The sequence below is a fragment of the Hemicordylus capensis genome, chromosome 1 (assembly GCF_027244095.1).
Source record: "Hemicordylus capensis ecotype Gifberg chromosome 1, rHemCap1.1.pri, whole genome shotgun sequence".
NCBI lineage: Eukaryota > Metazoa > Chordata > Lepidosauria > Squamata > Cordylidae > Hemicordylus > Hemicordylus capensis.
Genome location: NC_069657.1, coordinates 251,304,513 through 251,328,957, shown reverse-complemented (window position 1 = coordinate 251,328,957; position 24,445 = coordinate 251,304,513). Strand labels below are relative to the sequence as shown.

The 24,445-nt window shown below is 41.6% G+C and overlaps 1 protein-coding gene across 26 annotated transcripts in view; it reads left to right on the top strand.

Annotated features, from left to right (window-relative positions):
- The window catches only part of WDPCP (WD repeat containing planar cell polarity effector), a 350,788-nt gene that overhangs the window by 106,217 nt on the left and 220,126 nt on the right, over positions 1–24,445 (top strand). For all 26 annotated transcript variants that reach the window (XR_008313270.1, XR_008313273.1, XR_008313269.1 and 23 more), the window contains 5 exons: positions 12,790–12,873; positions 13,917–13,961; positions 14,824–14,874; positions 16,806–16,876; positions 17,131–17,190. Coding sequence is in view for 15 of the 26 variants with exons in the window: in XM_053284349.1 (XP_053140324.1) it covers positions 12,790–12,873; positions 13,917–13,961; positions 14,824–14,874; positions 16,806–16,876; positions 17,131–17,190 (311 nt within the window). In the remaining 11 variants the exon portion in view is untranslated. The remainder of the gene's footprint in view (positions 1–12,789; positions 12,874–13,916; positions 13,962–14,823; positions 14,875–16,805; positions 16,877–17,130; positions 17,191–24,445) is intronic.

The window sequence follows — 24,445 nt, the reverse complement described above, 5'->3', positions numbered from 1 at the left end:
ATTTTAAGCGCCAACAGTCTGGTTCCATCTTGGTTCAAGTGCAGCCCGTCCCTTTTGTACAGGCCTTGCTTGTGCCAAAATGTATCCCAGTGCCTAACAAATCTAAACCCCTCCTTCTGGCACCAACGTCTCATCCATGCATTGAAACCCCTCAGCTCTTCCAGTCTCATTGTACCTGCGCTTGAAACAGGTAGCATTTCTGAGAATTCTGCCTTGGGGATCCTGGACTTCAGTACACTACCTATCAACCTAAATTTAGCTTCCAGGACCTCCCAACTACATTTCCCCACATCATTGGTGCCAGTGTGCACCACAAGAGCTGTCTCTTCTCCCCAGCACTGCCTAACAGCCTATCTAGACGCTGTGTGCTCCCCACAGCCTTCGTACTAGGCAGGAAAGTCACTGTGCTGTCAACACGTGGGTCACAAACCCATCTATCTATTCCTCTAATGATCGAATCACCCACTACAAAGAAGCTCACCCCCCGGAGGAGTAACCCCTGTGCGAGGTGATATGGGCTCATCATCCATGGAAGGGGTCCCTTCTAAAGGAGCATTTCCCTCTTCCTCAGACTGATGTCCTCCTTCCCCCAGACCTTCATTCTCCCTGACAGCAGAGGAGCTATCAGCTCTGGAGTGGGATGCCTCTACCACATCCCTGAAGGTCTCATCCGCACACCTATCTGTATCTCTGAGCTTCTCCTGATCCGCCATCTTGGTCTCAAGGGAATGGACTTGTTCCCTGAGAGCCAGGAGCTCCTTGCACTGAGCACCCACCCATGACTTCTGCTGTCATAAATCTGTTGGCACAGCTGACCCAACAGGATTTACAATCCCTTCAGCAATACTTGTGTGAGTCAAAATAACGTTCTGTAGCTAAGAGAAGCAGCTTAGCTGCATGAACAAAAGCGAAGAATGACTCTCAAGATAAAGTATTATAAACAAAAGAAAGTCCCTTGAAACTAAACTAGGTACCCCCCTCTACAATAACTGTGTAATAACTGAAATAAAGGAGCAGGGAAAGACAGAGCAAGGACAGGCTGAAACAAGGAAGACTGAGAAAGTACAAATACGAGGACACTGTCTGCGAAAAGGCAAAGTTGCTGAAAGTAATCTGTGTCAAGAACAGTCTGCTTAATATAGGGCTCAAGATAACCAGCAGCCAATCAGGCTTTCCTGACTCAGCACTTCTATTTCCTCTCCTGCAAGATCTTGTGCCAGCGTGTCTCCCACTGAGCCTTTCTCTTGAGATGTCTTCTTAACACAGGTGAAATTCCAGCTTCCTCCTGATCAGTCTCCTCAGCCCTCATGTCTGCCAGCTGTTCCAACTCAGCTCCAGAGTCTGTTCTCCCAGCCAAATTCTGCTGCTGTGCCTCTGAGCCTGTACTCCCAACTGAGTCCTCCTGTTCCTCCTCTGACTCAAAGGTCTGAGCCATGACATCTGCCCATGGAGCAAATAGTCATACAGGCGACACTCTGTGAAATACACTGGGAATTCCACCTCTCCTGCTGGCTTTCTATCTTCATACTGGTTTTGTTGGCTGTTTACAGTATTTAGAGATAGTTTATTAGAAGGATAGGTCTCAGCTGTAATGGTCAGCTATTTAACTGTCCAAACAGCCTTTCTCAAGAATATGAGGGAGGGATTTGTAGTTACCTTATCTTCTCCACCAGGCTCCTTGTGTCAACAGGGGCTTGTTCCAAGCTCCCCTGCACACTTCCCGCTAAACTCCTGCTAAACTCCAACATCCTGTTTACTATCCCTGTTCGCTTTGCTCTCAGGCCTTCACCTCTTATGTAGAGAGTAGGCTTCAAACTGAGACACAGGATGTGTCTCAAAGGAATGTGGGGCCTCCCACAGCCCTAGCTGACTCCACCCCCTCTAGGCAGGGACAAACAAAAACAAAGGAGTTTGCTAGCCCTGGCAAATGCTAGCCCGGGCACATAACACACACAGAGACTAGGACTTATCCCTCAAAGAGAAACCAGTCCCTCAAAATTTCCCCTCCTCCTTTTAGTTAGTTTGAAGGGGGGGGGCTAGATGTTGTTGATTAGAAAAGTAGTCCAACTACTTTTCAGATGTAAGTCCAACATCTGTTGTCCAACATCTGTAGGAGGGCCAAAGTTGAGCAGGTCTGCCTTAGAGGATGGAAATGCGGGATAACCTTTTCCTCCAGTGTAGAGCTGGCAGAGCCTCTCCTGAGCAAGGGGTTGATCTGTGTAGGCATTATGAGACACAACAAGCCAGACATACCCTCAGAGGTGCAACCACATTCACAAAGGGAAGCACCATCATTTGTGTTTGGCTTGGATGGACAGAAGACGTTGTTATTGTGTGTACCCAGGAAGTGTTTGCCCAGGACAGCTGACAAGAACCAAGCAAAGATGTATGAAGCATGGATCGTCATTAATGTGGGGTTTGAAATGTTCATTTTTCTTTGCTAATGACTCACATTTTCAGTGAGTTGTGCTGTCACACAAAGTACCATGGTTGGGTTGTGGGGGTCACCACTGCACTCCCCTGGAGTGAAATGTTAAATGTTTGTGGGTTCTGTCACCTGAAAAAGTTAGGGGGCATTCAGTGTAACCAATTCAATGTAACCTACTTGGGAGTAAGAAGTCCTACTTGTGTATAAAAAATCATGACTCCAGATGAGGGATGAAGGCACTTTTTCTGTTCAGTATATAAACTCTGGTCTTACAGTACAGTAGTATGTCTACTCAGAACTAAGTCATACTCTGTTTAGTGTGGGGTTTCTCAACGTGTGGGTCCCCAGATGTGATTGGACTTCAACTCCCATAATCCCCAGCCCCAGTGACCTTTGGTGGGGAATTATGGGAGTTGAAGTCCAGTTACATCTGGGGACCCACACGTTGAGAATCCCTGGTTTAGTGGGACTTAGTCCCAGGTAAGCATGCATAGGATTGCAGCCAAAGTTAAAGAGAACATTTTTTTTGGCTCTCATACTTGCCCAGAAGAAAATAATAAATACATGATATAATTTTGGTACTGTTTCACATGTAAATTTCTTAAAATTGAAAGCTCTGAAGCTATAACATGACCACTTGTAATTGCAAAAGATAGGACTTATTTCCAGACTCCTTAAAAATGTGAAGAATTAATTCAGTGGAGCATGAAACAACTTCTCAGCAAATGGAAATAAGTTTACAGTGTGTGATTTTCATGCCGCTATTCTTAGGTTATCAGATAATGTATTTCTTTTCAGTGATTATTATACAAGCCATAGTTAGGCCTTTTTCTTACAATATGAGTTTCAGTGTGGCTTTCAAATCAATATAGAGTATATTGGTTTGTACATCCATCGGTGTGTTACTGTTAGAAGACACATTTATAAAGCTAATATTGGCAAGCATTTCAAGTTGACAATGTTTTGTTCTTACCACCACATTTTTATCTGACTTAAGTGCTACCGTTTAACAAAAACAACAACCTTGAATATATATTTTGACCTGATATGATGCTGAAATGGTGAATGATTAGAGCAGTAAACAAAACACTTTTTCTTGGCAGTTGGAATTCTGAATCTTCTCTCTACATTATTAAGATCCTCATCTTGTGCTTCCAAGAGACTTTGGCACTATCTCTTTCTCTTCCTGAACATTATAAATACATATTCTATTTTCTCGTCTTCTTTCTTATGCTTCTCTTCTTCCATTCAGATAGTCCTCATTTCCTAAATGCTTTTCTCTACCCTTAACTAACTACTTCTACAACAAGCTCCTCCATCTTCAGGCTTTTGCTGAATTCTTTAGTTACCTCATTTCTTCAACTTATAGTATGCTTCTTCCTTACCTTATTTTTCAGGTTCTCCCCACCTTTAGCTAATTTCCCCTAATTTATTTTTCTGACATATAGAGCCCTTTCTCATGATTGGAGAAAGGGCTCGAAAGGGGTGATGGGAGGAAGGCTCAAAATGCTTACCTCCCTCGCAGACTATCTTTTTCTCCTGGCTGGGCAAATGGGTCACTCGCCCAGATGTTTGACGGCTTCTATTGGCAGCTGGGAAGTTTGGGGGCCGGGAGGTCCCCAGAATTCCCATGATGCACCACATGAGTGCATGGTGCATTATGGGGAGCTCCTGACCCAGGCTGGGAGGCTACTTGTGCCTAGGTGCCTCGTGAAGATATGTGGCACTGACACACGATCAGTTCATTGAGTTTCTGGGCTCATTCACACCCAAAACCTGGTTTAAGTGTGGGGTTCCCTAAGCAGGTTTGCCACCTCTGGGAGCTGCATTGCTCTCGGTGGTTCACATGCACCAACAAAACTGGGCTGGGCTTCCTTAACCTGATTTTGTCCACATGTGTGAATAGCTCCATTCTCTTTTTTTCTGCTTCTTTCTTTCTTGGCCCTGCTCTGTCTTCCTTCCAAAGCCTATCTCCTGCTTAATTTCAGTATTGTAGACCCCTCCCAAGCATTTGAGGAATCCCTTCAAAATGCTTTTCTGTCCCTCAAAAGTGTCTTTCCTCCCCACCACCACCTTAAATGAATAGCTGCTCCTCAATCTTTCCCTTTGTCTTCACCCCTTCTTATCTTAGTATCTCTGCTTCACACCTTAATATTTCTGGTTTTGATTCCCTTCCTTCCTTCCTTCGTGCTTGAAGTCTGTCCATGTCTCTCTGATACTTAAAAAAAAAAAAACTTCTCTTGATTCACTTGTTCTGTGTCTTGCTTTATTTTATTTCAAAGTTCTTGAACATATCATTTTCCCCCCACCCAAGTCCCTTACATTTTCCTCTGATAATTCCATATCAGTCTAGTTTTGGTCTGCTTATGCAAAATAATCTTCTCTAACCTGGATCTCAAATGATCTTCTCTGTGATCTTATTGTCTTCTTAAAAAAAACTTGTCATTCTCCTATAAGAACTTCTTTTGTTGTTAATACCATGTTGATCTTGCTCTTATTCTGTCTTCTGCATGCTCTCAAGGTTTCTCTGGATCCACGCTTTCTTGGTTCCAGACCTGTTCTATCTTTCTCTTCATTCCTTCAGTATTTCTGTTAACATTTATTTCTCCTTTTTACTCTCTGTTCGTGTTCCCCAATATATCTTGGGTGAGTCTCCTTCTTTTTACCTCATATATTCTTCCTCTTGTATCTATTATGTTTGTTTTGGTCTGAACTGGCTCGGCTCAAATTTGAACCAGTTTGAGCCCAGTTGGTGCTATTGACGTCATGTTTGCTGGGGGAGGTGCACATACTGCATGCACATGGGTCATTTGCATGCCCAGGTTCACAACCCGGGTACACAAATAGCCTGTGTGCACATGTGGTGGCCTCCAAAATGGTTGTTGCATTCTCCAAGAGGTCCAAAACAGATTGTGGGGAGGCCAGAGGGGGGAAGGGGAACGTCCAGAGGACACCCCTCAAACAGCTGCACCAGCACCTCCCGAGCCCATGGAAGCCCGCAGTGGCTGTAAGTCTGCCTCCCCCCCCAAAAAAAATATCAATAGCACCCCAAATCCGGCCCAAACTGGCCTGCGGTTTGGGCTCAACCTTGTGGCCAGGCCAGTTTTGTCTCTAAGTCAAGCCCTCTAACTGGGCCAGTTCAATGTCGAACCAGCTTGAGGTCGAGCCATCCCTAGCTGATTACTGTCAGTTCTACTATTATTTGCCTGACCTCTGATGCTCTCTTTGCTTTTTCCTCTTGGATGACTTCTCTTAAAACTGATTCTGATAAAACTGAGCTTCTATTCTTACACACACACCTTCTACTGATTAATTATACTATTTCTTACATCCTAGAAGGTCATCTCTCTCTCTCTCCTCTTCTCTCCTCTCCTCTCCTCTCAGTTGCTGAATTTTGTTGCTTTCATCTTTTGTAATATCTTTTAAATTGCCCTTTCTCTCTTTTGTTGCAGCTAAGATACTTGTTCACTCCCCCAATATGTCTGTGTATTACAACATCTTTTGCTGGGCTTGCCTTCTTCTTTCAAACTTTTTCCTTCTGTCTTGAATTATTCACCTAGTCAGTTTTCACTCAGCATTGTGACCATGTTCTGCTCTCTACCATGATTCCCTCTTTTTCTTCTTGTATTCTATTTAAATGCCTGTTGACTTTTCAAAAAAGTTTTAGTTTTATTGCTGTCCTGCTTTTTATTTCCATGCCCCTTTGCCCTCTCTTCACTCTCCTGGTACCTGGATGCATATCAGGTACCTGTTTAGGGGTTCCATTCTCCAACTCTGCCTCTTCTTTTCTCCCATAATTGGAACTTGCTGTAGAATCCAGAGGAAATTGTTGTGGCACGCAAGGAAAAGGCAGAGGAGTAGAATCAGGAATATTAATGGTTTAATGAAACAGATATTATTTACAGAGAGACAATTAAAGACTGCTTTCAATGCTCTTGCTGCTGGTTGTTTGTTAGCCCTACCTCCACTCCAGGACTGGATTAAAATTAACTAAAGCACTATTCAAAAGTCAAGGAATGGATCAACCCAAAACACCTCTTGATATCCATCTAGTTCCTTCCATTAGTAATTAAAAGTTTGCCTCTTTACTTTGTCAGTTTCTAATTGTTCTGCCACATTTATTCCCTGCCCTCCGTAGCTTCCCTAGTGTGTCTTAGATTGTACAGTAAGCTGGAGGGAGAGTTCTGTGTTCTGTATAAAGTTTATATTATTTGTGGATGATCTAGAAATGATAATGATAGACAGAAATGGTCTTCTAGTTTCTCATCTATGGTCTAGGAAGACCATAAACAGCGCATTGGCATTTACATGCATAGAATTCACTCAGGCAGGTGGCAAAAGGTAATCCACACTTTGGACGAGCTGCAACTTGATGAATAATTAGTTGTTCATTGTATCTAGACAGTAGTAGATATTGATTGTTCCTATAATATGGTTATGCATATGATTTTGTGACACACTCAACAAGTTGTTTAATATTTATTGCTGTGCAACAAGGACAGTGTAATGAACTACTGACATTCTTAATCCTGTGAAATCTTGCTACTAAGAATTATCACTTTAATAAATTATACTGGCAACAACACTTATTATAACATTTCTGTTTTCTGAATATTGGAAAAATTGTTTTGAGCATGAATTGAGCATGAATTACAATTAATTGTAATGGGTTTTGCAGCTTTGAATCAGCAACATCTATCTCCTGATAATACTGTATCTGATTGGATCCAAACTTTATATTTTAATCTGAAATGTAATGTTCAGCTATCATCTGTGCTTTAAGGAGCATCTCTCCTTGGTGAAGGAGAAATTGGTCATGAAGGAGGAAGAAAAGACTAATTACTCTGTACTGTATTTCCAAAAAACAAATCAGAGAAAATGGTTGCTTTCTCCTGTTAATTAATTTACTATATCTTTGATAGTAGGAATTAATTCTAATGTCTACATACAGAGAATTGTATTGCAGCAGTAGAAATAAACTGAAGACTCAGATTTCTATCTTAAGAGTAATGAATGTGATAGCCATCCCTTGTTCTTCTTACTACTACTACTACTAATAATAATAATAATAAATAAAGTTATTTGTTAGCTGCCACATAACAAATTGTTCTCTGGGCGGCTCAAAACATAGCATTAAAACATCAAATAAAAACACATAACACATGGAATCACAACACAAGGGGGAAAAATACTAAATGCAATACAAAATAATTTCAAAACTTTTTAAAACATCAGTTTTAAAAATGATATTTAAAAATCAGAATTTAAAAGGCCTGAGTGAACAAAAATGGCTTTACCTGGCATCTAAAAGAACAAAGTGATGAAGCCAGGCAAACCTCACTGGGGAGGCTATTCCGTAAACGGGGTATAACTAGTAATTCTGGAATATTAATGAATGAATCTTAAAGGTTACTATTTGTGGTGTGCTGTCTGTAAAGAAGAGATCAGTTAGTCATTGAACATTTGGATAAGCATTACACAGATAAAGATACTTCTTGTACTAATACTAGGTACTACTACTCCTTGCCGAAAAGGTTAGGAAATTCATATTGGAAAGAATATCTTTTATTTATTTATTGTGTTGTTTCTCTTTTTCCTACTTTCATCCTTCAGTACTTATTGAGAGACATGCATATCTGATGCAGGAAAAATAGGTAATTAACAAGACAAAAAAACCAGCAAAAAAACTTAAAAAGAAGAAATATCAACCTAGCATGAGGGCTTGAAGGTTCTTTTTTCATTACGATAAGGCCATTGACAATGTGGCAGCTACACAGTGAGTCCACCTGGTAAAATGCATTTCAGATTTTTTAATGCCATTTCATTTTGAAGCAGATTTGATTTCAGATACTTCTACTTAAGGAACAATCTAGAGCCAGGTTTGCAAGCTGCAACAGTAGTCTTAGGCACTCTTTGGACATAACGCCAAACCAGAGGAAAACATGCCAGAGGTTGACGTTTGTGATTGTCCAAATGCATAAAGCCGCAGTTCCATCACCCCACTGCAGTTCCATTTTCGCCTCCAAACCTAAATACAAACCCGTGGTTTGTAGTGAGTTTCACTGCTGAAACCTGAGGTTCCAGGGCAACGTTGTGTTGTCTGAATCTGAATCTGAATCCTGTGTTCTGTGTGCCAGCTCCTCCTGCCACCATAGAGAGGTCAACTCAGAGCAGCTATGAAATGTGTCACTTCAAAGGTGCTGCAACTGTGTGGTTGCACGAGTTCCCCTCACCTCCCAGATGAACAAAGAGTATTCTTCCATGTCTTGTGTCCTCTGTGGGGACATTGGTTCTTCTGATCTGCTATTCAAGGAACTCACAGCTCACAAACACATATATGCCCCCTCCTCCATAGCAGGGGAGGCAACAGGCAGGCAACGTGTACACTCTAAAGTCTCTGAAGTAGTGACAGGCAACATCCACTTCCTTTTTGCCCAGTGAAAAGGATTTGAGCAATTGTAGGCAAAGCACTCAGTGTGGCAGTGCACATCACCATGGAAATTGTCTTAGAAAGCATGGAGGAGGAAGCCAGAATGATATCACTGCAAAGGTGGGTGATACTGCAAATTCTCAGAAGCTTTGAGAACATGGAGACAGATGCTGCCTGTGAGGAAGAACTATCTGATACTCAGCAACCTGTTTGTAGTAGGCACCTCAACAGCATGTGAGATTTTCTATGAAGTTATTCTACCACTGAATGAGCTGTTCCTGGAGGATGTCATTTGGGTGAGCAACCTCCTGGAGCTGATGGCAGGGTTCCAGAAGAAGGGGTTTCCAGGCCTGCTAGGGTGCATTGACAGCACACAAATTGAAATTTTGGTGAACCCTGGCCACCATGATAAGTACTAAAACTGTAAGCACTACTGCAGCATGACCCTGCAAGCTCTGGTGGACTCCACAGGATGTTTTGTGGACGTATATGCAGTGGTGTCCAGAAGAAGCCACAATACAGCGATCTTCTAGACCTCCCCTTTTGCAGCAAAACTGAGGGCTGGGGCCTTCGTTTTTACACCCCTCATCATTGTTAGCACTGTTGCAGTCAAGCCTGTGATATTTGGAGACCTGGGATACAGTCTTCAGAAGTGGCTCATCAACCTCTGCCGTGAACCTTGGTGCACCATGGAGAGGAACTTCAACTTCTGTCATAGCAATGCAAGAATGGCCATGGAGGCTCTATATTGAGCCAGGTTACTCTATATAGGAAAGCCGCAGGTACAGGTACCCCAGCAACTGTTCTCCCTGTCTTGGCAACTGCCTCCAGGTAACTGTCAAAGTGTGCCCCCTGCCAGCCTGTCTCCTCATGTGGACATGTGCACCCTTGCTTGTCCCTCCAAACGGTGGCCCCACTTTCTTGGGGTTGCTGGAAATTGGGGCTTCCCTCTCCCACGATTCCCTGTGGCAGCAGATCTGCATAAAGTGCAACACCTGCCCGCACCCTGGAATTTTGAAATGGAGTAATGATGCATTCCCGCACCTGGTGTTCACTCTGTCCACACACATACCTAGTCTCTGACATATGGAGCGTCACAAACTGCTTTTGGTCCATGCAAGGCTTCTCATGGGAAGAGGGGGTTGCAATGCAAAAGTACTATCTTTAACCAGAGAGAGTGGAGACCCCATGCAAGCAGGGCCCCCTTTGTTGGGTTTGCTCAACTCATGAGTGTGCAGTTCGATGGAAGAGCTAGGTTGTCCTAGCTCTTTGCCAGTGGTCCTTCCCAGTAGACTGGCCCTCTCATGAGAGGAGTAGTCCACCGTCAGCAAGCTTCCAGGTGAGCAGGGGTGTGATTTGGTCTGCATGGACTGCTTTTCCAGGGTGAGCCCTCATAAGAGCATCCTTGGTCGCGATGGAACACTCCCCAGGATCTAGACTAAAGACTGATAAGTATAGATTAAGTATAGAGGGGGCTTACTCCCAAATACATGTGCACAGAACTTCAGCCTTAAGTACTGTAAATGAAGCAGCTTTCAGTACTATTGGAGTTTCCTAATCATATGTTCAGGGGATCTCCCCTGTAAGTTCCTATAATGGGCCAAGCACTTCGCTTACTTGAGTCACCAACAGAAGCTATTAGTCCTTTTATATCTATCTATCTATCTATCTATCTATCTATCTATCTATCTATCTATCTATCTATCTATCCCACTTTGGGAACTTTTATTGAAAATAGGTATATAAATATTTGTCGTATTCGTATAGATTCAGGATATTTTATTTGAAAGAATGTTCTCCTATATCGGTGAAGTCTTCATTTGAGGAATTTAGATGTACCATTTTACCATTACAGGCACAACAGAAGAGTTTGCGAATTTGTTCTTGTGCATCCACTTCTGCATTTCCCTGTCTCTCCTGTCTATATAGTAATGAATCTTTTGCCAGAATCATGGAGGGACATGCAGTTTACACTTTTAAACAACTGTTTGCTTAAGTATAGTTCAGATCGTTGGGATGCTAATCTAAATCCATGACATTCTTATCTAAGTGTATGACAATCTGACTACATTACATTCTTATCTGGGAAACTTATTGTAAAGGCTTTGTTTTAGATTCTGCCTTGTTTTTATTATACATAAATGTGAAGTGAAAAAAATAAAAATCCAATTTTATAAATAGATTAGAATCGTAAAATATATTTCTTTCCTTTCATATTTAAGGGCTCTGTGTGTGAGAGAGAGAGAGCGAGAGCACTGTATCTATAGTGGCACACAGTAATGCACATGTGTGCACGCTGCCTTGATATCTCCTCCCAGAACAAAACTCATTCTGCTAACTGATGAAAAAATTAGATGGAACACTACTTGGTAGCAGAAGTGCACCTAGGTAATTTTGGAGCCTGGCCCTAAAAGCTTTTGGAGGCCCACCCCCACCCCCACCCCCACCCACCCAATATTGTTAACACTCAACCACACCACCCAGGACAGACTAAAAAGGATTTGGGGGGCCCCAGGGTGTGTGGAACCCCTGGACTTCAGCCTGGAAGTTCAGAGGTAAGAGCACCTCTGCTTGGCAGTACTACTTTCGAGGCAATCATGTTCTAGGAAACCTATGGAGTTCTTAAATTCATTTTCTTTACTCAGCTTCAACTTTTGCAACTTGCGACTGTAGAGCAGTACATGGTCACCATGTCATCTGCCCTGTGCCCAAGTTAGGGCAGCATGGCAACAGTAGTCAGGCACGGTGCTACAGGCTGACTATCCAGGGAGGTACACAACCAAAATCGGGGGCATGGACCATCAGCCATATCTCCTGTGGAGATCAATCCTTTCTTTAAAGGACAGAGGTGCTCCACCTCCTAGGTGTTGAAACCCACTCCTGCATCTTTGTGAGGTAGCAATGGCCACAAAGTGCATTGACAAGTGGGTAGGAAGATGCTATGCTACCAACACATCTTTAAACGAGAAATGTTGGATTGTCAAGGATTAATGAAAAGCATCTTGATGGATTGTGGACTGTCCACAATTGCACAGCTGTCTGCAGGAGGAATACCTAGATGCAAAAGTGAGGGGGCTTTTGGGATGGCAGCCTTCAGTACTAAATGTCCCATCCATTGCTACCCACATAGAAAACCACACCCACAACAATAGCACTGACTCTTCCTCCTGCTCCAGCAATGGCTGGGATGGTACCTGGGGCCCAGTGGAAGGTGTGTGCGGACAGCGCTGGAAAAGGTAGTAGCATATGAAAAAGTGCTTGAGAGGACTACCCCTCCCAGCACTCCCTGTTCACATTTAACTGTCTAGCCATCACTGGGCCAGAATTGGGCTCTGCTTCCCATTAGGGACACACACACACACACACACACACACACACACACACACACACTTACTTTGCGCCAGAAGCATACCATACTGTGTGGAGACAGGTGCATACGTAGCAGCCACCTCCATGTGGCACTGAGTTGATGGTGCAGATTATTCAGCTTTGTTGAAGCACAGGAAATTTCCTAGGGCAAATTGTTTACTGTATGCAGCCTAAGTGTGGGACTTGGGGAAAAGCCTGTCAGTTTTTTGAGAATTTTGGACAAATTGAGTTTTTTGTTTATTAAAAATAATTGTAGAAATCATTTTAGTGAATGGATGTTATTACATGAATATTGCCACCAACATATTTTTGTATTCTATAACATCCTTATGTTGCATGTAAGCACTCCTACTGCCTGCAAAATGTGCTGTCATAGAACTAAACTACAAGTCTGAAAAGCAGGTATGAGTATAGTTTATAAAATCTCTGTCAGTAGCATTTTGGTTATCAAATCATTGGAAACCAGAACATCTATTGTCATTTGTACAATCTCTGAGCAGTTTTCAACAGAGTGTTGTTTTTCTTTCAGTTTAACTGATGGTCAATTTTCCTTTCCTTATAGAATTAGCTGTAGAATTGGTTCAGATGTCTGTCTTTCTCTCTGAGATGCACTTGTGGTCTTTGAAGAATACATTACATATTGAAGGTAACAAATGTTGTTGGTTTTCCAGCTTTAAAAACTGAAAAACTTGTATTATACTAAATCATGTCAACTAGAAGTGGCTCCAGTGGCCATCATAAAATTGTCCTCCACTGACTCCCCTTACATCAGTGGAACTGAGAGAGTTGCTTGGCTACTGCCACAGGAAGGCTGTGTTCACAGAGATGGTCTCGGGAATCAGCAGTTGACCCTTCTGAGCACCCTGAGCCCTTGGCTGCTACCCGTTGATTTCAGCCTTGATGTTAACATTCAGTTTAAATTAACATGTGATATATATTTCTTTTTAAAAACAAAAATGCTATAAAAGTCTCTCTTTACTTATCACGTACTCACTGCTATCTCCTGCTTATGCACCTTAAAAAAAAAAAAAAACAGCTTTGCTAACATCTCGCTTGCACTGATTTTGACCCAGCTTAACTTTTAGGTTGGAGAGAATCCTTTTCCAAAGAGCATTGCTGTCTGTGCAAAGCCCAGGGCAATAAAATGGACCATTGGCCTTCTGCACTCTTAATTAAGAGAAAGAAGCATTTTGGAGATGAGGATGAGTGCATTGCAGAGATATCAAGCAAACCTCTGCCACATTGCTTGCCCCTAATTTACTGCAGTGGGTACCCTTAGCTGAGCACTACTTTGCCTTATTATTGTTCTGCAATAGAGAACTCTTTGAAAGTCCACAGTATCTAATTGCATGCATGTAAACCTTCTACCCAGATTTTTTTGGTCAAGCAACTGGGGAAGGAGCCTTATGAATGTGTCAAATTAACGATATGTATTTATTTATTGTTATTATATACTGCTTTTCATAAAGGTATTTTGCAAGGTGATTTTTAGCTTTTTATTTATTATTTTAGCTTTTTATTATATTAGTCCAGAAACCCCCATGCAGAAAGAGAACCTCCACTTTATAAGTGACTGCTTGCATTGATTCTCAACTCTATCCATAATTTACTTACCACGGACCCGAAGAAGTTTGTCTAATTTCAAGAGCCAGATTAATAATTCTGTGTTGTGTTTCTTTAATAATATAGACCAAGACATTGGGCTCTACCATTACTATGACAAGAAAGAACCAGGTAAGTTGTAAATTAAAACAACAACAACACCTGTTGAACTGTTAGCATTTCAGAAATGGTATTTTTAACTCTCAAAACTGAATCAAAAGAATATTTTTTCTGAATACAGAAGCATAAGAAAGTGTAGTAACATTTTATAAATCATTTTCTGCAACCTGAATTTCTCTGCTTTCATTATAGTTAAATTCTTGGTTCAAATTATTTTTAAGTATTTGATTAACAAAGACAGTATATACTTCAAAAGTTTTCAATAAAGGCTCAAAAATGATATTTTAGATTGTTACTGGGCACTGTAGTTATTTTTTATTTACTGGAGTTCCAGCAGAGGGCATTGTAAATTCATGGGAATGCACTGATGCTGGCCTCCTGTATTCTCCTTACCTGATATTTGAAATAGGCATTTCAGAGTGAATGATCAATTTTCTTTATCTGATTAATCCTTTTAATCCTAGAAGATTCATGATGGGCCAAAAGGTCTTTTCAGCTAGAATTACTTCCTGTTTTAGCCCGGTTTAAAGTGGTGGGCTGTGGGCATCCCATGCAGTTCACTTGGTGGTTAATATGCTGCCTCCACAATTCTGATGACAGACTGACTCAGCTTCTGGTTTGGATTCAGTTGCAGTTCACTTCACTATCTGATTAGACTCAAACTTTTATAATACAGGCCCACCTGTTGGAGCAGCTTAAGTTTTTCTTTCACTACAAATTTAAGACATTTGTCCAGGAGGGGAAGACTTGGGGACTTGTTTGTCTTCCACATTTCTGCACTTCTCCAAAATATATTATATTCAGTACGTTGCTGGTAATGAATATGAAGATTACAATATTGAACTTCCTTTCTCTCCTCATTTCTCTCTTTTAGATTCCCCAGTGAACTTTGGCTATTTATATGAGAAGCAACAGTTAGCCACATGTAAGGGCTATTTTCCGTTTGCTGATAACTATAAATAAATTAATCTTAGGCTCAAACTACATTGATTCTCAGTTGTATATATTTGGGCCAAATTAGAAATGAGCACATGCTTAGAACTGACATGCTTAATTTTTTCGGTACTAATGAGAAGCCTGAGAAGCCAGGCTTGATTTCTATTAGGACCACAGCAGGATGGAAGGGAGACATTAACCCTTTCCTCAAGGAGGAAAGTTCCCATTGTGCCATGGTTGTGCCCAAGGATGCTTTCACACAACTTCAATTGGTGTGCCAGTTGCACTTCTACCTGGAGAAAACAGTTCTGGACAGTGTTAATACATGTGTTAATTACATCCAGATTGGATTACTGTAATGAGTGCTCAACAGGATTATTATTATTTTTTAATGTTCGGAAATTGAAATGTGGCAACTATGGTCTTTATGGGAGCTCAGGCTCAGGAGTATGGGACTTCCATTTTGTTGTAGCTACAGTTTGTTTCTGGGCATAATTCAAAGTGCTGGTAATTATTATTGAACCCTAAATAATTTGGAATCAGATTATATGAAGGAACACCTCTCCCACATGAATTTGCCCTCCTACTTCTGACATCAGTGACCCTCTTTGATGTTTCCTTGCCATCCAAAGTCCATTTGGTGGGGACACATGATAGAACCTTTTTAGTTGTGACATCCTGGCTAAGGAACACCCTAGCCTGGCAATTTTTGTTTGCTTGTTTGTTTCACCAGGCATAACTTAGAGTGATGTTGCTTGCTTTGTTGTTTTAATGGATTATAAACCATTTGGGGGCTGAAAGATGGGATATAGGTCTGTGGATAAAATAAATATATACATAAGAATTATATAAACTGCTTATTATAAGAATTATAAATGCTGGTACTTAAGAATTATATAAGCTGCCCTGATGATCAGACACTTAGGAGACTTCGCCATAATGTTTCATAGCGGACTAGTATGCTTGTGCATAATTGCCACAGTGAAAATGGAATGATAGTTCATGCAACATATTGCTGTGGCAGTGTCTTTTAAAAAAGGTATAATTTGACAGTTGGAAAATTTCTCACTTTTTCTGTTTCTGCATAACATCAGTGCTTAAGATTTTTACACTTTAAAAATCTGGATGGCATTGATGAGGACAATTACTCAAATAACTAACTTGTCCTTTTAATTTCAATGGGACTACTTTGAGTAATTTTCCTCATGTCAGCCACTATTGATGTTGTCTGGCTTTAAATGGAATAAAATCTATACTGTATTAAATGAAAATTAGAGTTTGGTATGGGCTGATGAGTTTTCTTGATTAATATCTGCTGATCTGAAGCAGGGAAGCCTTTACAATACCATTAAAATAGCAATGGTGTTTCAGTACAGATGGCTATGTGTTTATAACTTAACACAAGAGACTTGTCAGAGGTATCAATCTGGATATGCTGATTCTACCCATGTCTTTTGAACTTATCCCATTTATATAGATACTTTGAGAAAATATTTAGTTTGATCAGTGATATGAAAGCACATTTGAAATCATATGATCCTAAAATAATTGTTTTGGTTGAGAAGAGACTTCTGTAGAACTGCTAAAATGTGTATAGGTTTCTTTTAGGAAAAGGCATAAATGCTACCAGTATCAGAGTGGTTTAAACAAATTTAGTCTATATTATTTGCATCAGAATTAACCTACTTTAAGAGGAACTATTCTGGATTATAAACAGATAGATGTATTATGAGATGGATAATGTGCATAATATATTGAACCAACACACTTGACATTGTTCATCCTTCTGTGGTTTTCTGTTAGTGTTATAAATCTCTTCATGTTTTGTATGAAATTACTAATAAAAAATGAAGTAAAATCCAGTGTTACTCATAGTTTAGTATGTGTATGTATACTAACTTATACATGTTCTTTTGTTAGCTCGAGATTATCCTTGGGTACTTAAGAACAAACGTCCGGAAAAGCTGCGAGACACACTCAAGGAGCTGGAGGTATCTTTCAGAAAGTTTCAAGCATATTAACAATTAATCCAGGTTTTCAGATCTCTTTCAACAGCTTTAATTTTCATAAAAGAGCATCCCTTCTGGTGATAAATACGCTTTTGTCTGATGGGCTGTCCAGAACAGTTGCATCTTTGTTTAGAATGCCAGACGTTTTCTCCTCCTTGAAAATTAAAATCACTTTAACCACAAGCAAAATGTGTACAACCAACTATATACACTGTCTATTTTCTGTTGTCCTCCAGGAACTGATGCAAAACAGTCAGTGTGTGCTGAGCAAATGGAAGAACAAATATGTCTGTCAGGTAAAATGTTTTGACATGCTCTTGCAATGCTCAGTCAACAGAGCTGAACAATTGTTAAGTGATTGATGTAGTGGTGCAAAGTTAACTGGTAGAAAAAATGTAGCTAGTAGTTCTATGAGAGAATTTTTCGATGCACATTTTTGTTTAGAAACAAAACTGTTGTAAGGTAGACAAAAACTTTAGTTGGTGAAAACTGCTAAATATAAATAGGGGGGAATCATATAAAACATGGGATGTCTTGTGCTCCAATTTAAAGTGAAGTATTCAGTATATTCAGCACCCATGCTCAGAAGTCTAGTTAAAAAGCACAGAAGGAATTTATTAAATTTTATACTTGAAGCATTTTGCTACTTTAAACAAATCCTTTAAAATGTGCTGCATAGTGACAGGACTTGTAAAATAACTATCTAGTTAGATTAGATGTCAAAACTGCTGAGGCCATTGTGGCATGTGTCTGTATTCTGTATCTACATAAATATCCATATAATGGATAAAGAAAACATCTGCTCACATCCTTGTTAGCAGCATGGGAAGTGGGAACAGGTTGGCATCTTAGAGTGTGTGATCCAGCATTCTAATCAACAGCTTTTTCTTGAAATATGTTTAATGTATTTTAACTCATTAGAAGCTATTTCTAGCCCTTTATCCTTGATGTTGAACAGGCATGTCATTGAACTTACCACTGCTTAGCCAAGATGTTGAAATTTGAAGGATATGACTAATATCAGCCTAACCTTCAACCAGCAACAGTGGTGCAAGTCCCATTAAAAATGAATTGAATTCCCTGATAATTGTAGATTTCTGAAACTTGTGCTCTCCTCTTTATATTTAGTCTTTCTTTGTAATTTTAGATGCTCCAGCTATAAAATTGCAAAGCAAAATAATGTTACCAACATTGGATAATATTAATAGTAATACAACTGTAGTAAGTCCTTAAATAGTCCTAGGTGCAGTACAAAAAGTAGAGCATTTTCAAAGAGGGTGTCTGAAGAACTAAAGCAAATACTTTATATATAACAAGCGATGAAATTCTATTTTCACTGTAAGTAGAGCTGGACCAAGTGAGGGGATGCTGTTTTAAGTAGATGTGCAACTGTGCTCTTGTGCAAAATCCTTGGGACAGGCTTCCATGCGTGCAGCAGCACTGACTGATCAGGAACGTCGGTGTTGCCTTGTACATCATGTAGGCCAGTGTAACATAAGCTTTTAAAAAGAGAGATAGGACCAAGAAATTAGACTTAAGACCATTGGACTTAACTTCAGTCCCTTAAAAATTAGTAGAAAGCATTCTTAAACTAAAATCATTAAAGGTGTCAAAGAATAAGCCTTGCTGAAGACAAATAGGCATGACTTCTGGCAAAGGAAATTCCTGCCAAATCATTCTTTTAGAATTCTTTGAGTGTATTAAAAAATACATCATTATTTTGGTCTTTGACTAGCATAAAATACAACATATTTAAACACAGTTACTGAAGCGATTCTCATGACTGCAGGAAAGTGGGCTATGGGAGCCTAGCCTGCTTTCCTGCAGCCTCGTGCTGCAATGGGAGCTGCGCAGCTCCCAGCAGCAAACCGCGGAAAGTATCCTCCCCCCCCCCCAAAAAAACCCACCAGGTTAGTGGAGCGGGCGCTCCAACCCCGTTTGACTGATCATGTGCCTGAGGGTTCTAACCTGAGGTGGCTGGGAATGAGGGCACATGTGCACCCTGTGTCATGAGAGTGCATGCATGTTTTTCATTCCCAGCTCCCCTGGGGTCAGAGCTTGCTGGAGCACTGTGCGCAGACAGTAGGAGTGTGTTGCTGCCTGGGGGAAGGCTGCCTCCTGTGAGAGGGCTGCCCATGGGAACACAGGCCACCAAAGCCCTCCCTACGCCACTGTTCTTTTAAAACAAGCATTACTTCTGTTGAATGTAAAATGGCTATATTATCTGAGCTACAGTCTGAGGTGCCCAGTGTATCCATGCAAATGCATGGATAGTGAAAACAATTTTAGCAACATCAAATATATCACAACATATGCATTATCAGTTTTCCTCATACATGCAATTGCAATTTCCTGTTCTAGAACTGAATGGGAAATCCTTGCATACATGGAGTTTTGGATCAAATCATTGATCCAAATGCTCAAAACTATGAGCAGACTTGTGAATGCAGAACTGCCCTTTCCAATCTCCTCCTTTCAGCTGCAATCCACTACACCCCACGTTCACCCCACTTTCAGCTGCAATCCACTACACCCCAGGTTGTTTAGCTTCCCCACCCCATTATTAGAGGGTTAGTCATGTTAAATTGTAGCAGCAGCAGCAAAAATAACATGGACAAGGATGGAGCTAATGGTGTTTGCCCATGTTCAAAGAACAAGGGGCCCTGGGAAGGATGGAGCCCCCAGGGGCCCATCAGTAGCTTGCCACTTCCCCCCACTTGCCAGTGTGGCTCCTGCAGCCCGCCACAGCTCCTACTGCCCATTTCCACTCACCACTGCTCCTTCTGCTGCCCAACTTTACTTGTCATTGGGCTTGGGAGGCATTTGGAAGGAGAGATGTCCTATTCAGTTCCTCTCTCCAGAGAGGAACAGAACGGGGGCCTCCCTCCTCCCAAGTACCTTCTCAGCCTGATAGGAATGGAGGGCATGCATGTGCCCTGCCTCAGCATCAGAGGGCATGCACACTAGGAACATAGGAAACTGCCATATACTGAACAGACCATTGGTCTGTCTAGCTCAGTATTGTCTTCACAGACTGGCAGCAGCTTCTCCAAGGTTGCAGGCAGGAATCTCTCTCAGCCCTATCTTTGGAGATGCTGCCAGGGAGAGAACTTGAAACCTTCTGCTCTTCCCAGAGCGGCTTCATCCCCTGAGGGGAATACAGGTGAAACTTGGAAAATTAGAATATCGTGCAAAAGTCCATTAATTTCAGTAATGCAAATTAAAAGGTGAAACTGATATATGAGACAGACGCATTACATGCAAAGCGAGATAAGTCAAGCCTTAATTTGTTATAATTGTGATGATCATGGCGTACAGCTCATGAAAACCCCAAATCCACAATCTCAGAAAATTAGAATATTACATGGAACCAAGAAGACAAGGATTGAAGAATAGAACAATATCGGACCTCTGAAAAGTATAAGCATGCATATGTATTCAGTACTTGGTTTGGGCCCCTTTTGCAGCAATTACTGCCTCAATGCGGCGTGGCATGGATGCTATCAGCCTGTGGCACTGATGAGGTATTATGGAAGACCAGGATGCTTCATTAGCGGCCTTTAGCAATTCTGCATTGTTTAGTCTCATGTCTCTCATCCTTCTCTCGGCAATGCCCCATAGATTCTCTATGGGGTCAGGTCAGGCGAGTTTGCTGGCCAATCAAGCACAGTACACTGTATACTTTTCAGAGGTCCAATATTGTTCTATTCTTCAATCCTTGTCTTCTTGGTTCCATGTAATATTCTAATTTTCTGAGATTGTGGATTTGGGGTTTTCATGAGCTGTACACCATGATCATCACAATTATAACAAATTAAGGCTTGACTTATCTCGCTTTGCATGTAATGCGTCTGTCTCATATATCAGTTTCACCTTTTAATTTGCATTACTGAAATCAATGGACTTTTGCACGATATTCTAATTTTCCGAGTTTCACCTGTATATTGCAGTGCTCACACATCAAGTCTCCCTTTCATATGCAACCAGGGCAGGCCCTGCTTAGCTATGGGGACAAGTTATGCTTGCTACCACAAGACCAGCTCTCCTCACTATCCATTTCCATTTGTCTCTGGAGGCACTCAGAAAGAGGGAGACCTCCCTGCTTCTGAGTGCGCCCCCCCCACAAGCCTAATGGCAAGTGATGGTGGGTGGCAGGAAGAGTAGCAGTGATGGAGGCATGGCAGGTGGAGGTGTGGCAGCTAGAGGAGCAGTGGTTGGAGGAGCAGTGGCAGCATGGCAGCTAGTAATAAGATAAGGTGCATGCCGTCACCCTGGGGGAGTGCACATACATTGCCAAGGGGATGTACTTGGCTGGGGAGGTCGAACATAGGGGTGTGCATGTCGGCTCGACTCGAGTCAGGCTCAAGTCAGCCAGTTTGATTTGAAGGGCTCGGTTAGAGCCAGTTTGGAACTTGCTGGTAAAGGGCAATCTGATAAGGAATCCCTTTTACCAGTAAAGGGGTGAGGCTTCACTAAAATTAGTGGGGTGGGAGGGGAGTCAATTTTTACCTAAAAAGTGCTGCCGGTGGTGGCTGTGGCTGCTGAAGCTGCCAGGGTGCATAGAGGTGGGGGGTGGCTTCCCCCCTCCCCGTGCTGGAGCAGGCAGGGCTGGTTTGGGTCTGGTTTGGGCCCAGTTCGGGCCTTTACCAGTAAATCTTTTAGTCTTTGAGGTCCCCCAAGACACTTTGGTGTTTCCCCTCCATTATGAAAACCTACCATTTACCTCTACTTCCTGCTATCAATTCATAAATCACATCCTCTAATATCATGTTTACTCATCCCATACGTTTATTTAGCTGTCTTTAGTGAGGGGGTCTACTAAATCAATGTAATTTTTTGAATGCGGGTTAGTATTTCTAATATTTTAATATTCTAATATCGATGCTTAATGTCTATGTATAATTCTTAATCTGCTACTGAATGCTAAAACATAGAGAAGCTCTCCACACGAGCGGTGTGGAAAGCTTTATTAGGTTGTGCAGGGAGAGCGGGCTTAGCCAAACTCTCAACTGTGAGGGTTCACCTCACAATTGGCAAAAGACGCTGGCCTGAACGGATGGGCCCATCATCACTTCGTCTCCCACCACTGCCAGGGGAGGGGGGGAGAGGGGAGAAGGACTGCTCTGCTCCCCCCACCGGCAGCGGTAATAATAATAAAACAAAACACAGAGGTTTCATGGGGCAGGTGCCGGGTGGCTTCCGGAGGCCCCCCGGATGTTGGAGGACCAGACTGGGTCGCCAAGGTCTAGGGGTTAGAGCGCCTCTGGAGGGGAGGTGGGAGAACCCAGCAAGGCAGCCCCTGAGGCAGGGTGAGGTGGCTCCGGAGGCAGGGCGACACATGTTCTTGGGATGCATCTACCCAATTATAGCTCCACCCCGAATAACAAAATGTGTGAATGCACAAAGAATCCTGTGGTGTTTAGACTAATAAATGTCTTGGAACATGAATTTTTATAGTCCAGCTCCTTCACTATAATTGCCAATTAGACAATTATGGAAAGCAGGTATGCTTCAGTGAAAATTATTAGGTCAATTTACAACACAAAAACAACACTCTAAGATAAATAAAACCTAAAGGCATTTAGTATACACATTTATACATTTTAAAATAGTGTGATGAAAGCAGCAAATATTTAGTTTCTTCTATGTGGTCCTGTTGTCCTTCACACTACTGATCACACCTGTGAACACATCTTGGAACCTTCCAGAGAGCTACCCATTATTCTTCGTGGGAACCCTCTGAACATTGCTCACTGCACGACTCATGTAATCTCCTCAATATTCTTTGTACTACTACAGAAAGCATACTGAAGAATCCTTTCTTCCCTATCTGCTTGTGAGAGCTTTACCCTATTTTAAAAAAATCATTCTCCTCCTTTTATTTGACTCCCCCCGCCCGCACCTATCTGTCATCTCATTTCTATCACTTTTCATTTTGTGTCCTGAGTTAGATCGCACTCCCCCCGTTCCTCCCATCAGTGTTCTCTAATTTTTTTTCATCTATGTGCGGAATGAGTTTTGTTCTGGGCGGAAGTATCAAGACAGTGTGTGTGCATGTGCGTTCAGAGTGGGGCCTTCCTGATTCAACCTGAGCAGGTTCTGAAATTAACTGAGCAGACATCAGAAAATGTGTGAGTGCGTGCACATGCGCACGCCTTAGAGGGAACAGTTCTTTCCAGGTTGAAGGATGACAGCTAATGACATCTGGAGTCACTTTTATAACTTGTGTGACTTGCAACAATAAACTCCCCTCCATGGATGCCACATGGAGTGTTTGCTTTGTTTAGGTGAGGCTCATCAAGTAGACCTGAGCCAAGTCTGCCAGCACTTTACTAAAGAAGCATGAAGGAACTGAGCATCAACTGGGTTCTGGGATACTACATGACCTAGTAGTCATGCAGTATTTGCTGCCATTGTAAGCCAAAGCTATTTCAGCAACCTGCAATGAAAAGCCACATGCTAATTGTACCCTTTTATCTCACAACTGGGTGCTTCAGGCTTGTCAGAGAATATTGTGAATTCTCACAATATCTGCAGGGTATGTTGCAGAATGTCTCCTGGGTCTCAGCTACAGTTTGTGGGTGGTCAGCTCCCCTTGCTGATGCTCTGCAAGATGGGCAGTCGATATCGGTGTAGCAGTTTGAGAGCTGTTATGTTAATTTGCTAAATTAAACCTTTGTCCTCCTTCATCTTTCTCTTTTCCGCTTCCAAATCTCAAATGTCGCGATCTTCATTTTCACTGAACTCTAGCTGTTCAGTGTAGAAATGTCTTTGGAGGCATCTCAAAGATCCTTCTACCCTTCAGCATCTTCTGGAAACCACTAAGAACTGGACAGTAATCTGATGCATCTACAGGTGGCATGCTTAACAGAATAAATATTCCCTTCAGTAACTTTACAATGATGTGATCTTAATCTTGTTTGTATGCTCCTTCTGAATTTGAATCACCTAACAGGGAAAAGAACATAATAAAACTGCAAATGTCTATAAAGAATTAAACACATGCTACTTTTTATTTATTTGACAAGTGCCAGAACTGAACATGTTTGTCAGGTGACTAGAATGTTACAATCTTTTGTTTGTAGCATTCACACTGTAATTTGCTTATATAGACATTTGCTTGTGTTTGCATATTTAGAACTTGATTATTAGGTAAGATGCATAATGGCAAAAGCTGTTGTCGCTTGCAAGATGAGCTGCATGGCAAGTATATACAGGTGATCTGGTTTTGAAATCAATGTAGCAACATGTAGCATAACACAAAACCAGAGTGCTGAAATCAAGACAGTTCTTCAGATTCGACATTTCAGAAGTGTGCATTGCTGCCAGGTAATGCGAATGCTGTTTGTATTTTAGCTTATACAATGGCCAATGCATGGCCAATCCTTCATTTCTTTCCAGTGAGGACTTGCGCAGGAGGCAGCACTCAGTGTACATTGCAAGGGTCGGGTATAAAACACATTCGCATTGATTCCTGGCAAATAGTGACCCCAAGATAGTTGTATGAAAAGCAGCTCAAAAGTGATGTGAAATTAAGGAAGTGGATGAAAA